The sequence below is a fragment of the Tribolium castaneum genome, chromosome 7 (genome assembly GCF_031307605.1).
Source record: "Tribolium castaneum strain GA2 chromosome 7, icTriCast1.1, whole genome shotgun sequence".
In the NCBI taxonomy this organism is placed as follows: Eukaryota; Metazoa; Arthropoda; class Insecta; order Coleoptera; family Tenebrionidae; genus Tribolium; species Tribolium castaneum.
The window spans coordinates 2,951,319-2,963,775 of NC_087400.1; the positions used below are offsets into that span (position 1 = coordinate 2,951,319).

The following is a 12,457-nucleotide window of genomic DNA, read 5'->3' on the forward strand; positions in this document are numbered from 1 at the left end:
TAAGGGGTGAAATTTTAACGAAGTGGGCTTGTTTCGAATTTCATATTCGGAAATGTCAATTTTGGTATGCAAATGCAAGAAAAATACACGGGGTTTGGAAAGCATTCGACCTTTAATAAAGGCTTAATTTTGGTTCCGAATAGAGAATGTAAATTTTCCAGCTTAGAAGCACAAGTTTTTATTTTTTTCTCGATTTTTACCAATTAAGATACAAAACTTAACAGTTTTTTACGTCAGTTATACAGGCTTTGTTTAACGGGCATAATGTTTGCCAAAACGAGTGAGCGCAGCCAAGAGTTAAGAAATAATAGATTTTTTCTAATGCACATAATATTACGTACAATTTTTTTCCCGATTCCGTTTAATTCTAGAAATGTAAAAAAAAAGAATAACGCAACATTTGATCAAACATAAATTCTCAGAAACTAGGAATTCATTAATTTTTTGTGTATTAGAGAATTTTTGAAGATGTGAAAATTAGAATCTAAATAACTTCAAAATCTCGGAAATTTAGAGTTTAGAAATGTAAAAAAGAAGAATAAAAAAATATTGAAACAAACATAAATTTTCAGAAAACTGGATATCATTATATTTTGTGTATTGAAGAGTTTTTGAAGATGTGAAGATTAGAACCTAAAACTATGAAATAACTTCAAAATCTCAGAAATATAGAAATTTTTGATAAATTCTGGTAATAGAAATGTAAAAGAGAAGAATAAAAAAACATTGGATCAAACATAAATTCTTAGAAACTAGGAATTCATTAATGTTTTGTGTATTAGAGAATTTTTGAAGAAGTGAAGATTAGAATCTAAATAATTTCAAAATCTAGGAAATATAGAAATCTTCGATAACTTCTAATTTTAGAAATGTAAAAAAGAAGAATAAAAAAATATTGAAACAAACATACATTTTCAGAAACTAGGATTTCATTATTTTTGTGTATTGAAGAGTTTTTGAAGATGTAAAGATTAGAACCTAAAACTATGAAATAACTTCAAAATTTCGGAAATATAGAAATTTTCGATAATTTCTGGTTTTAGAAATGTAAAGAAAGGAATAATAAAACTTTGGATGAAACATAAAATCTCAGAAACTTGGAATTCATTATTTTCTTGCGTAGTATTAGAGTTTTTGAAGATGTGAAGATCAGAATCTAAATAACTTCATAATCTCGGAAATATAGAGATCTTTGATAACTTCTAATTTTAGAAATGTAAAAAAGAAGAATAAAGAAATATTGAAACAAACATAAATTTTCAGAAACTAGAATTTCATTATATTTTTGTGTATTGAAGAATTTTTGAAGATGTGAAGATTAGAACCTGAAACTATTAAATAACTTCAAAATCTCGGAAATATAGAAATTTTCGATAACTTCTGGTTTTAGAAATGTAAAAAAAAGAATAATAAAACTTTGGATCAAACATAAATTCTCAGAAACTAGGAATTCATTATTTTCTTGCATGGTATTAGAGTGTTTTTGAAGATGTAAAGATTAGAATCTTAATAACTTCATAATCTCGGAAATATAGAGATCTTCGATAACTTCTAATTTTAGAAATGTAAAAAAAAGAATAAAAAATATTGAAACAAACATAGATTTTCAGAAACTAGGATTTCATTTTTTTGTGTATTGAAGAGTTTTTGAAGATGTGAAGATTAGAACCTAAAACTATTAAATAACTTCAAAATCTCGGAAATATAGAAATTTTCGATAACTTCTGGTTTTAGAAATGTAAAAAAAAGAATAATAAAACTTTGGATCAAACATAAATTCTCAGAAACTAGGAATTCATTATTTTCTTGCATGGTATTAGAGTGTTTTTGAAGATGTAAAGATTAGAATCTTAATAACTTCATAATCTCGGAAATATAGAGATCTTCGATAACTTCTAATTTTAGAAATGTAAAAAAAAGAATAAAAAAATATTGAAACAAACATAAATTTTCAGAAACTAGGATTTCTTTTTTTTTGTGTATTGAAGAGTTTTTGAAGATGCGAAGATTAGAACCTAAAACTATAAAATAACTTCAAAATTTCGGAAATATAGAAATTTTCGATAACTTCTGGTTTTAGAAATGTAAAAAAAAGAATAATAAAACTTTGGATCAAACATAAATTCTCAGAAACTAGGAATTCATTATTTTCTTGCATGGTATTAGAGTGTTTTTGAAGATGTAAAGATTAGAATCTTAATAACTTCATAATCTCGGAAATATAGAGATCTTCGATAACTTCTAATTTTAGAAATGTAAAAAAAAGAATAAAAAAATATTGAAACAAACATAAATTTTCAGAAACTAGGATTTCTTTTTTTTTGTGTATTGAAGAGTTTTTGAAGATGCGAAGATTAGAACCTAAAACTATAAAATAACTTCAAAATTTCGGAAATATAGCAATTTTCGGTAACTTCTGGCTTTAGAAACGTAAAAGAGATGTATAATAAAACATTCGATCAAACATAAATTCCGATAAAGTCTCAGAAACATTTATACAGTGAAACCTCCGTGTAACAGACACCTCTCCACAACGGACAACTAAAGGTTCCTCGTCGGTGTCCGTTGCTGAAAGGTTTTACTACATTTTTTTGTATAGCAGAGAGTTTTTGAAGATGTAAAGATTAGAACATAAAACTATTAAATAATTTCAAAATCTGTAGAAATCTAGAAATTTTTGATATTTTCTAAATCAAGAAGTGTAAAAAGAGGAATAATAAAACATTAGATCAAACATAATTTCCAAAAAACGAAGAATTCTTTATTTTATTGTGTACAAAAAAAATTCTGAAAATGTGAATAGAAGCTGAAACTATTCAATGATTTTAAAATCTCGAAAATATAGAAATCAAGGATAATTTCCAATTCCAGAAATGTAAAAAAAGAAGAATAAAAAACATTAGATCAAACATAAAATCCGATAAATTTTCAAAAACTGGGATTTCATTATTTCCTTGTACATTAGAGAATTTTTGAAGATGGGAACATTAAAATGTAGAACTATTTTGCATTTAAACTCCGGATTTCTATTCACAAATTCAGAATTCAAAAAATTAGAATTTTTACTTATGAATTCAAAAAAATACGAATTCAAAATGCAATTTTTTAACAACTTTTCTAAAAATGTTGCTATTTGAATTTCAGAATTTCTGGTCTTTCAAAACCAAAAATTCTGCAATTTTTCTGCGAATTTAAGCCCGAATCGATTTTCCCCAATTTGTGCAAAATTCCTGCGGGAAAAATAAAAAACTCCAACAAAAACGCACCCTAAAGCCCGATTTATTTAAAATTTTGTTTCATATATGTAATGGCACCGAATAATTCGCCAAAAAGTTGCATATTTTAAAATTATTGATTTGTTCGCTTCGATAGAATTTGACCTTTACTCTCTCTCTCTCTCTCTCTCCATTTTCTTTCACACTTTCTCTAGCTCCCTTTGCTATTTTTCACTCTCTTATTTTATTCTCTAGTGCCCTTCCGGTCGTCGGCGAAGTGAGCGAGGAAGAGCAATCGCCTCACATTGGGTAAATTCAAAAACCCCCTCTAAATGTATACTAACACAATTTTCGCATCATTTGAGCACACCTTGTATGTCCTCTGTTATGTTATTAATTATTATAAGTACTTAAACCCCCCGAAAAAGCATGCGATTGCCGTTTGTTCGTTTGAAAGAACCCAATCAAAGAGGGCGCAGGTTCAAGGCCGCCTTACGTAATCCTCCCAACAGGTGTTTCCGATGTTTGCCGAACGCACGAACGCGCGAAAATCGCCTCTATGTACAGATGGCGCTAAAGACGAACGAGAGGAAACAGTTTGGTTGGTGATTCCGATGCAGGATCAGCTATGGTGCGTGCTGCTATGGGAGAGTGGTGAACAAAGACGCGATGGCAGAGTGTGTTGTTGGGAAAAGTGACAGAGGCATGTGCCGGTTTTCCTCACTTGAATGTTTACCAAGCGGTGGTTGTTTGCTTAGGGATGAACTGGGGGAGAAACGGCCTCTGAGGCGTGCCACCATGTAAGAAAAAAAAAAAAAACGTGCACGTGGAGTGTGTATAAAGTTGAAGTTTTGCCACTATATTTTTCACAGTTATCTCCTCAAATAAAGTTGAAGTTTTTTGTACAGTCGGCACATTTTTACGTATTAAAAGCTCGTCAGCTTTCGTGGAATTGTTGTTATTAACGTAATTTATAATTAATTTTGACGTATTTTCAAATGACCCAGATTGCAACATTTCTCATGTTTTTTTATTTCTATTTATACTTTAACTCATTTAGAATTCTATTTCTGGTTTGTTTTTGTTGTCAATCTTTCACATCTGTTTCATTGACGTTTGAGCCATTTTTACATTTTTTTTACTTGTAGTTTATGGTTTTTTGGCCACTTTGTTCATTTTAAATATTATTTTTATTGGTTTAAAAGTTTTTTATCATCAGAAATGATCAATTTTGGCTACAAATAATAAATTACCTGCTTATAATCAATGGAATTATCATCGTTTTTAACCATCATATCGATTCATTATCATTTTTTTATCATCAAAATTCAATTTGAAATAATTATGATGATAACTGTTGCCATCCTCAAAAAAACTAATGAATTATTTACTTGGTTATTGATTTAGGAATTATCATCAATATCAATTAAGAAATTATCATTGTTTTATCATTATCAAAGTATCATCAAATATATTCATAAATGACCGATTTTACTCAAATATATCAAATACCATTTTTTGTCTATGGTTGTAGAAATTGGGAAATTATAATCGTTTTTATGATAAAAATATCACAAATTTTGATATGATAAATTATCATCAAAATATCACTGAACTGGCTTGAAAATGATAGGGTTTACCTTGAAATAAAGTATTCAAAACCAATTTTTAATTTTGATAATAATTGTGGAATTATCATCGTTTTATCATCAAAAGATTATCAACTTGAGTTGACTATGATACCCTATATTTTTGTTACTTTTGATTATAAATTCGAATTTTCTCATTGCTATCCTCAGAATATTATGAAATAATTTTTCTTAATTTTGTTGTAAAAAGATAAATTATCATCGTTTTTTTATCAAATAGATTGATTTTAGCTTGACATACAAAAAATGTCATAATGTTTAATTTTTTATGATAACTTAGGAAATTATCACTGTTCTATCGTCAGAATATCATCATGATAATATTTGATATTGAATAATATTATCATAGTTTGAGATAAATAATCGATACACATTTTTTTTCACTGTCGTTATATAAATTGGGAAATTATCAGTGTTTTTATAACAAAAATATCATCAATGATAGCTTTTAATCCATTGATATGATAAATTATTAAATTATCATTATTTTTATCATCAGAATATCATCCAATTATGTCATCAGAACTTATCATATAATGTTTTTCTTTGATTGTTGATTGATTGGGAAGTTATTATCATCGAAATAAGGGAATTATCACATTTTTTTGTCACTTTGATGGTAAATTAGAACATTTTATCAATGTTATCCTCAGAATATCATTCAGAAATGATTGACTTTGACTTGAAATAAGGAATTTGTCTCTGTATTTTACCAGACGCTCGCTTACGTTTTTTTGTTTTTATTATTTGTTCTATTTTCTTATTTTTTCATTTTCTTTCTGCAAAAATGACTTTTATTTATACAAATTTTGAAGTTGTTTGATTTTTTCTTATTTTGCTTTTGAGTGTTTATTTTTTTATATATTTATTTGCGTTTATTCTTTGTTTTTAAATCCAAAAACTTATTTTTGTTATTTTTTATATTTTTTTATAATGTTTCCTTAGCCTTTTTAAGATTTCTTCAAAAAACGTTTTGGATCTTCATTTTTGTCGTTTCCGCTTATTTTTCGTTTTTTTTTAATCACAACTAGGCTATTTGCCACTAATTGGCCCAATTACTTCTGTAAACCTTAAAAATCCGCGCTAATTAAGACACATCCTTGGTTAGAAAGCCCACAAACGCGGCGATAATTACGCACAACTTTTCTTGTAATTGATGAATAAACAACTTAATCTCGAATTTGATGGACGTAAAGCCAATAACGCGTATTTCCCTTTGACAGTTAACAAACTTTTGCGAGTAATTACTATCGATCTCACCTGGGAACCCTCTCATATTTAATAAATTTGGGAAAAAGGGAGAGCAGGCTGAAATAATTACGATTTTTCAATCAATTAAAATAATGGACGAATATTCCAATTATAACTGTAACGGAAAATTTTAATTAGTACTTCAAATTACGAATGATCAAATTTTTATCTAAATAAGTACTTATTTAAAAAACCAAATGTTTACTCACTCGCCTAATTCTCATTGTATGAAGGTCGACTGAAATTTTTATCCCCAAATAAAAAATAAACTGCCGCTGAATTATAATATGAAAAGCGAATTTCCATTTCGTTTTATACACACAGCGCTTAAAACTTTTCCCCTACAAAATAAATTCCAGTGGTTAAAGACAAGCCTCCAGGATACTGGAAACTCTTTGTCCAATGATAAATTTTTATCCAGAGACGATCGTATGGTCAAACAACGACGTCTTGATGGAAAACCAACAACGCAAAGGGTGAATACTAATCGGGAAAGCTGCTATCGGGAAGATTCAGGCAAAATAAATAAACAAACTTTGACGTTATTCAAAAAATAAACATTCGGTTTTTACCGAGAAACAAAAAATTTGCGGACAAATGGATGATAATCCCACAGTTCGATAAATATTTAAAGTATCATCAAGCTTATTATCGTATGATGTGTCCCTTTTGATAATAATTTGAAGATAATTTATTGATAATTATCAACAAATCCTATCATCTTCACTAACTCTCCAAATTTGATGATAATTCTCATTTGAAGACCTTATCACATAAGTGTGTTATCAAGTTATCACATCGATAATCAAAAAAATATGCAGGTATGTTTGTGATAAATGCCTACTTCTTGATGATAACTCTGATCGGAAGATAAGTTATCACTTTTGTGATAAATACGCCCACTTCTTATCAACATGTATATTATCATATCGAAAAGTCTCCAAAAATGATTTAAATTTAGTTATTATCGTGATAATGCTTGACTTCGTATTTATAATTATCATCAAGCTTCTTGTATGATAAATGCCTCTGTTTGATAATAAGTAATAGTTCCCATCTGAAGCCTAGCCATTTGTTTTTAATACTTTTGATAATAATTACTGCAAATTTAAACAAAATATCAAAACACTTATCATCAACGTGATAAATGCCCATTTGTTGATACTAAAGTTTATTGAATTTTTATAAAAGCTGTCTAATTCAGAGTGAAAACAATCAGTTCGATGATATTCTGTTGATACAAGCAATGATAATTGCGTAAATTATCATCAAAATAGAACGATGATAATTTTGATAATTTTCATCAAAACTCGATTTCGTGATAAAACAGTAATAATAAGACGAATTTTAAAAAAACGATGATAATTCCTCCAGTTAATGGCGCGTAATTCTTGTCGAAAACGTTTGTGAGAGTGAGCAATTAAAAATAAAAACTTGAATTGATGTTAAAATACAACTGTCAAGAGAAAAGTCTGGAAACTTGTAATAGAAAACTTTGGAGTTTAATGGAAACTCTGTAACCCAAGAAATAAAGTTAGCCTCTCTCGTATCAGGCGACTTGAAACTTTGTCTTTAAAAAATAATAAAATCATTTACAATTATTACAATCCACTCGCTTCAAGTTTAAAATTTCGTCGTTTTCTAATAAAATTTTTCACTCGTCTGGAGTTTGGACAATGGTAATCGATTCTCTGAATCGCACTCCTGCGCTTTGCAACCGCATCGACCGCCGAATTTTTTTCTAAAATTACCCGAATTTCCGTAATAAAATCGGTGGAACAGTTTTATTACCTATCTCTCGAATGTTGACGCGGAAAGGATGTGTAAACAAGGAGGAAAATTGGAGAAAAGATCTCAAAGATGTGACGTTAGAAGGGTGAATTATCGCGATAATTATTGTTCGAGGGATTTGAATAAAACTTCGTATGTGGAAATACGTTGCTACCGGAGGGTGAAACGGATCGAGATAATCGGATTTGGGGATTAGAGACTTGCAGTTTATTATTTTAATAGAATTCCAAGCCGGAATTAAAACATAAGTTATGGTGTTTCAGGTAATTTGGCATTTTTAGCTTACTCAGGCATTTATCACACACTTAACTACAATTGAATGCCGAAGTATTATCCTTTTATACGTTTATATACATTGTATAATCAAGAAATTGGCATTATTATCAATATCAAACAATTACTATCACAAAGGGGCATTTTTCATAAGATGATAATGTTTAGTCATCTTTTAAGAGTCGTAATTATATCATTTATCAATTATCACAGAGACGAGCATTTATCAAGTTGGTGATAAGTGCTTTGATATTGAGTTATCATCGTTTTATCATCACATCTATTCGCGTGTGGCACTGTGATGATAAGTTAACATCTTATTATAGTTCTTATCGTCGAAATATCATCAAATTATCATCGTTTTTTTGCCAAAAATCGATCCACAACTGATTGATTTTCATATTCTTGATGATAATTTAACTCTGAATTATGATTAATTATGACGTTATCATTGGCTTATCATCAAATAGGCTCAGAAGAGTGTTTATAATTTTTTCCTTTTGGTAATTTGGGGAATTATTATCATTGTATTTATCATCAAAATGTGTCTAGTGATTGATTTTACTTTTAGTTATTGAGTTATCTTCGTTTTTATCATCAGAATATCATCTCAACCTGATATTCGGAATTTTTTACGTATTGGTTTACTTTGATAATGGATTAGGAACTTATCATCGATTTTTATCATCAAGTAATGCACTTTGATGATAAGTTATTGTCGGAATATCATCACAAATGATTGATTTTAACTAGAGATAATGAATTTAAATCATATTCGGATGATTTTGGTAACAAATTATCATCGTTTTTTATCATCAGATCGATCCACAACTGATAGATTTTCATATTTTTGATGATAATTTATGCAATTATCATTGGTTGTATCATAAAAATATCATCGCACGCATTTTTTTAACTCTGAATTATGATTAATAATGACGTTATCATTGGCTTATCATCAAATAGGCTCAGAAGAGTGCTTATAATTTTTTCCTTTTGGTAATTTGGGGAATTATTATCATTGTATTTATCATCAAAATGTGTCTAGTGATTGATTTTACTTTTAGTTATTGAGTTATCTTCGTTTTTATCATTAGAATATCATCTCAACCTGATATTCGGAATTTTTTACGTATTGGTTTACTTTGATAATGGATTAGGAACTTATCATCGATTGTTATCATCAAGTAATGCACTTTGATGATAAGTTATTGTCGGAATATCATCACAAATGATTGATTTTAACTAGAGATAATGAATTTAAATCATATTCGGATGATTTTGGTAACAAATTATCATCGTTTTTTGCCATCAGATCGATCCACAACTGATAGATTTTCATATTTTTGATGATAATTTATGCAATTATCATTGGTCGTATCATAAAAATATCATCGCATGCATTTTTTTAACTGTGAATTATGATTAATAATGACGTTATCATTGGCTTATCATCAAATAGGCTCAGAAGAGTGCTTATAATTTTTTCCTTTTGGTAATTTGGGGAATTATTATCATTGTATTTATCATCAAAATGTGTCTAGTGATTGATTTTACTTTTAGTTATTGAGTTATCTTCGTTTTTATCATCAGAATATCATCTCAACCTGATATTCGGAATTTTTTACGTATTGGTTTACTTTGATAATGGATTAGGAACTTATCATCGATTTTTATCATCAAGTAATGCACTTTGATGATAAGTTATTGTCGGAATATCATCACAAATGATTGATTTTAACTAGAGATAATGAATTTAAATCATATTCGGATGATTTTGGTAACAAATTATCATCGTTTTTTGCCATCAGATCGATCCACAACTGATAGATTTTCATATTTTTGATGATAATTTATGCAATTATCATTGGTCGTATCATAAAAATATCATCGCACGCATTTTTTTAACTCTGAATTATGATTAATTATGACGTTATCATAGGCTTATCATCAAATAGGCTCAGAAGAGTGCTTATAATTTTTTCCTTTTGGTAATTTGGGAAATTATTATCATTGTATTTATCATCAAAATGTGTCTAGTGATTGATTTTACTTTTAGTTATTGAGTTATCATCGTTTTACCATCAGAATATCATCTCAACCTGATATTCGGAATTTTTCACATATTGTTTTACTTTGATGATTGATTAGGAACTTATCATCGTTTTTTATCATCAAGTAATGCACTTTAATGATAAGTTATTGTCAGAATATCATCACAAATGACTGATTTTAACTAGAGATAATGACTTTAAATCATATTCGGATGACTTTGGTAACAAATTATCATCGTTTTTTTATTATCAAGTGTTTGATTAATCAAGTTATCGTGAAAATTTGTGCATTTATTTGCTAAACATGATTCGTTAGAGTGTGTAAATTAGTCATTGGTCAAAGCGCACGACCTGTGGAAACTTTCAAAGCCCTCTCGATCCTTTGATGTGTCTCGAGTTTCCGTCTTGTATTCAGTGCAAGAAATGGTGCATTCGCCGTCATTTCCATCTTTTGTTCGAAATAACGCGACCACTTCAAAGTTTCTCCCATTTATACACAAGACGGAATGAAGTTAATTTAATCGTTTTTTCGTAACTGAAAGGCCGAATAGTTTCGATTCAACGTTGCGATATGAGAATTATTCGCAAGGAAGTATGAAAGGGTAGATAATTAGGGCAAAAGTACGGTTCAACGTCTCGCTGTGTTAATTTTAGAGCGTCATATAGAAAATACGAGAGTGGCATAATGCCAGGCCTGAATTATTTCGGCTTAATATATAATTCATCTCTTGCTCTTTTAATGTCATTAGCCTAGTCTCTGTACACTTCACAGAAATTTCATTATTAAAATTCACGCGTGTGAGGAGAGAAAACGAAAATTTAATTAATACAAATTACAAAAATTTTGTCGTTCAATGGATTGATTCAAGATTAGGCTGAGCCGCCTTCGAAAGCAATTTATAAAATTAAACGAGATTTTAATTGAAACGTCAAAAAAAACACGTTTTTTTCAAACGAGATAAACGTTCAAAAACTCACAACGCCTTTGTTACTCAAGTTGAGGCACTTGAAAGAGCAACTTTCCTAATGAAAATTAATTAATTAATTGAGTTTGACGGTGTTGGATAATTTCATGTCGGCATAATGCTGTATTGCGGTTTTAATGAGCTGGGATGGGCAAACTAAGCTTTTAACTAAAGTAATTAGTTTTTTTTTAATACAAACAGTATAAGCTGAGGTATTACATGGAAAAAAAAGAAAAACTAGTTACGAGAGCTAATGATGAAGGAATAGAAAACAGTTTGGTGCTAAAAACTAGTTTTTAATAGTTCCCAAAACTAGTTCTGAAGCTAGGAATTGTTAAAATCGTGGCAATGATAACGAAACTAGTTTTAGATTTTTGTTTCGAGTAAAAGCTTGAATTTATGTTCAAAGAACTAGTTTATTACCTATAAGGATAGAATTTTTACGTAAATTTGTAGCTAGTTTTTAAATAACTAGTTATTTTATAGTATAGTTAAGGAGAATAAAATAGTTAAATAGTTGAACAATGAGAAATCTATGAAAAACTAGTTTATCTGCAGATTATCCACTAACTAGTTCGAAAGCTGGATAGTGCAAGAACTGGAACTAGTTTTTTTTTTTAACTAAAAACTACTTTTGTAAGGCTTTAAAATTGTTATTAGGTCCAGGACAATTAATTAAAAAAAACTATTAAGTTCTTAAACTAAAAAGAGATTCGAACTGTTACTACAAGTAATGTTAAAAAACTAGTTATTTCTAGTTTGGAAAACTGTTTTATACGAAACTACGAATTTTACCTGAAAACTAGCTTTTTCATAAGTTTACGATTCTATTTAAGGCCAAAGCTAGTATGTTAGGCAAAGAACTATAACTGTTCCTTTAGTTCTAAAACCAAAAATATAAATTCGAACTGTTACAACAAGTTAAGTTAAAAAACTAGTTTTTTATAGTTTGGAAAACCGGTTTATATGAAACTTAACTATGAATTTTTCTCAAAAACTAGATTTTTCATAAATTTACAGTTTTATTTTAGGCCAAAGCTAGTTTGTTAACCTAAGAACTATAACTTTTCCTTTAGTTCTCAAACCAAAAATATAAATTCGAACTGTTATTACAAGTTAAGTTAAAAAACTAGTTTTTTATAGTTTGGAAAACTGGTTTTTACGAAACTTAACTACGAATTTTACTCGAAAACTAGCTTTTCCATAAGTTTACAGTTTTATGTTAGGCTAAAGCTAGTTTGTTAGCAAAAGAACTATAA

General features: G+C 28.7%; 1 protein-coding gene across 5 annotated transcripts in view; it reads left to right on the forward strand.

Annotated features, from left to right (window-relative positions):
- RhoGEF3 (Rho guanine nucleotide exchange factor 3) overlaps window positions 1–12,457 on the forward strand; it is an 84,706-nt gene that overhangs the window by 47,127 nt on the left and 25,122 nt on the right. For 4 of the 5 annotated variants that reach the window (XM_064357965.1, XM_064357964.1, XM_015984796.2 and 1 more), the window contains one exon: window positions 3,471–3,524. The exons of the other annotated variant lie outside the window; for it this stretch is intronic. In XM_064357965.1, the coding sequence (XP_064214035.1) occupies window positions 3,471–3,524 (54 nt within the window). The remainder of the gene's footprint in view (window positions 1–3,470; window positions 3,525–12,457) is intronic. 5 annotated transcript variants of the gene reach the window in all.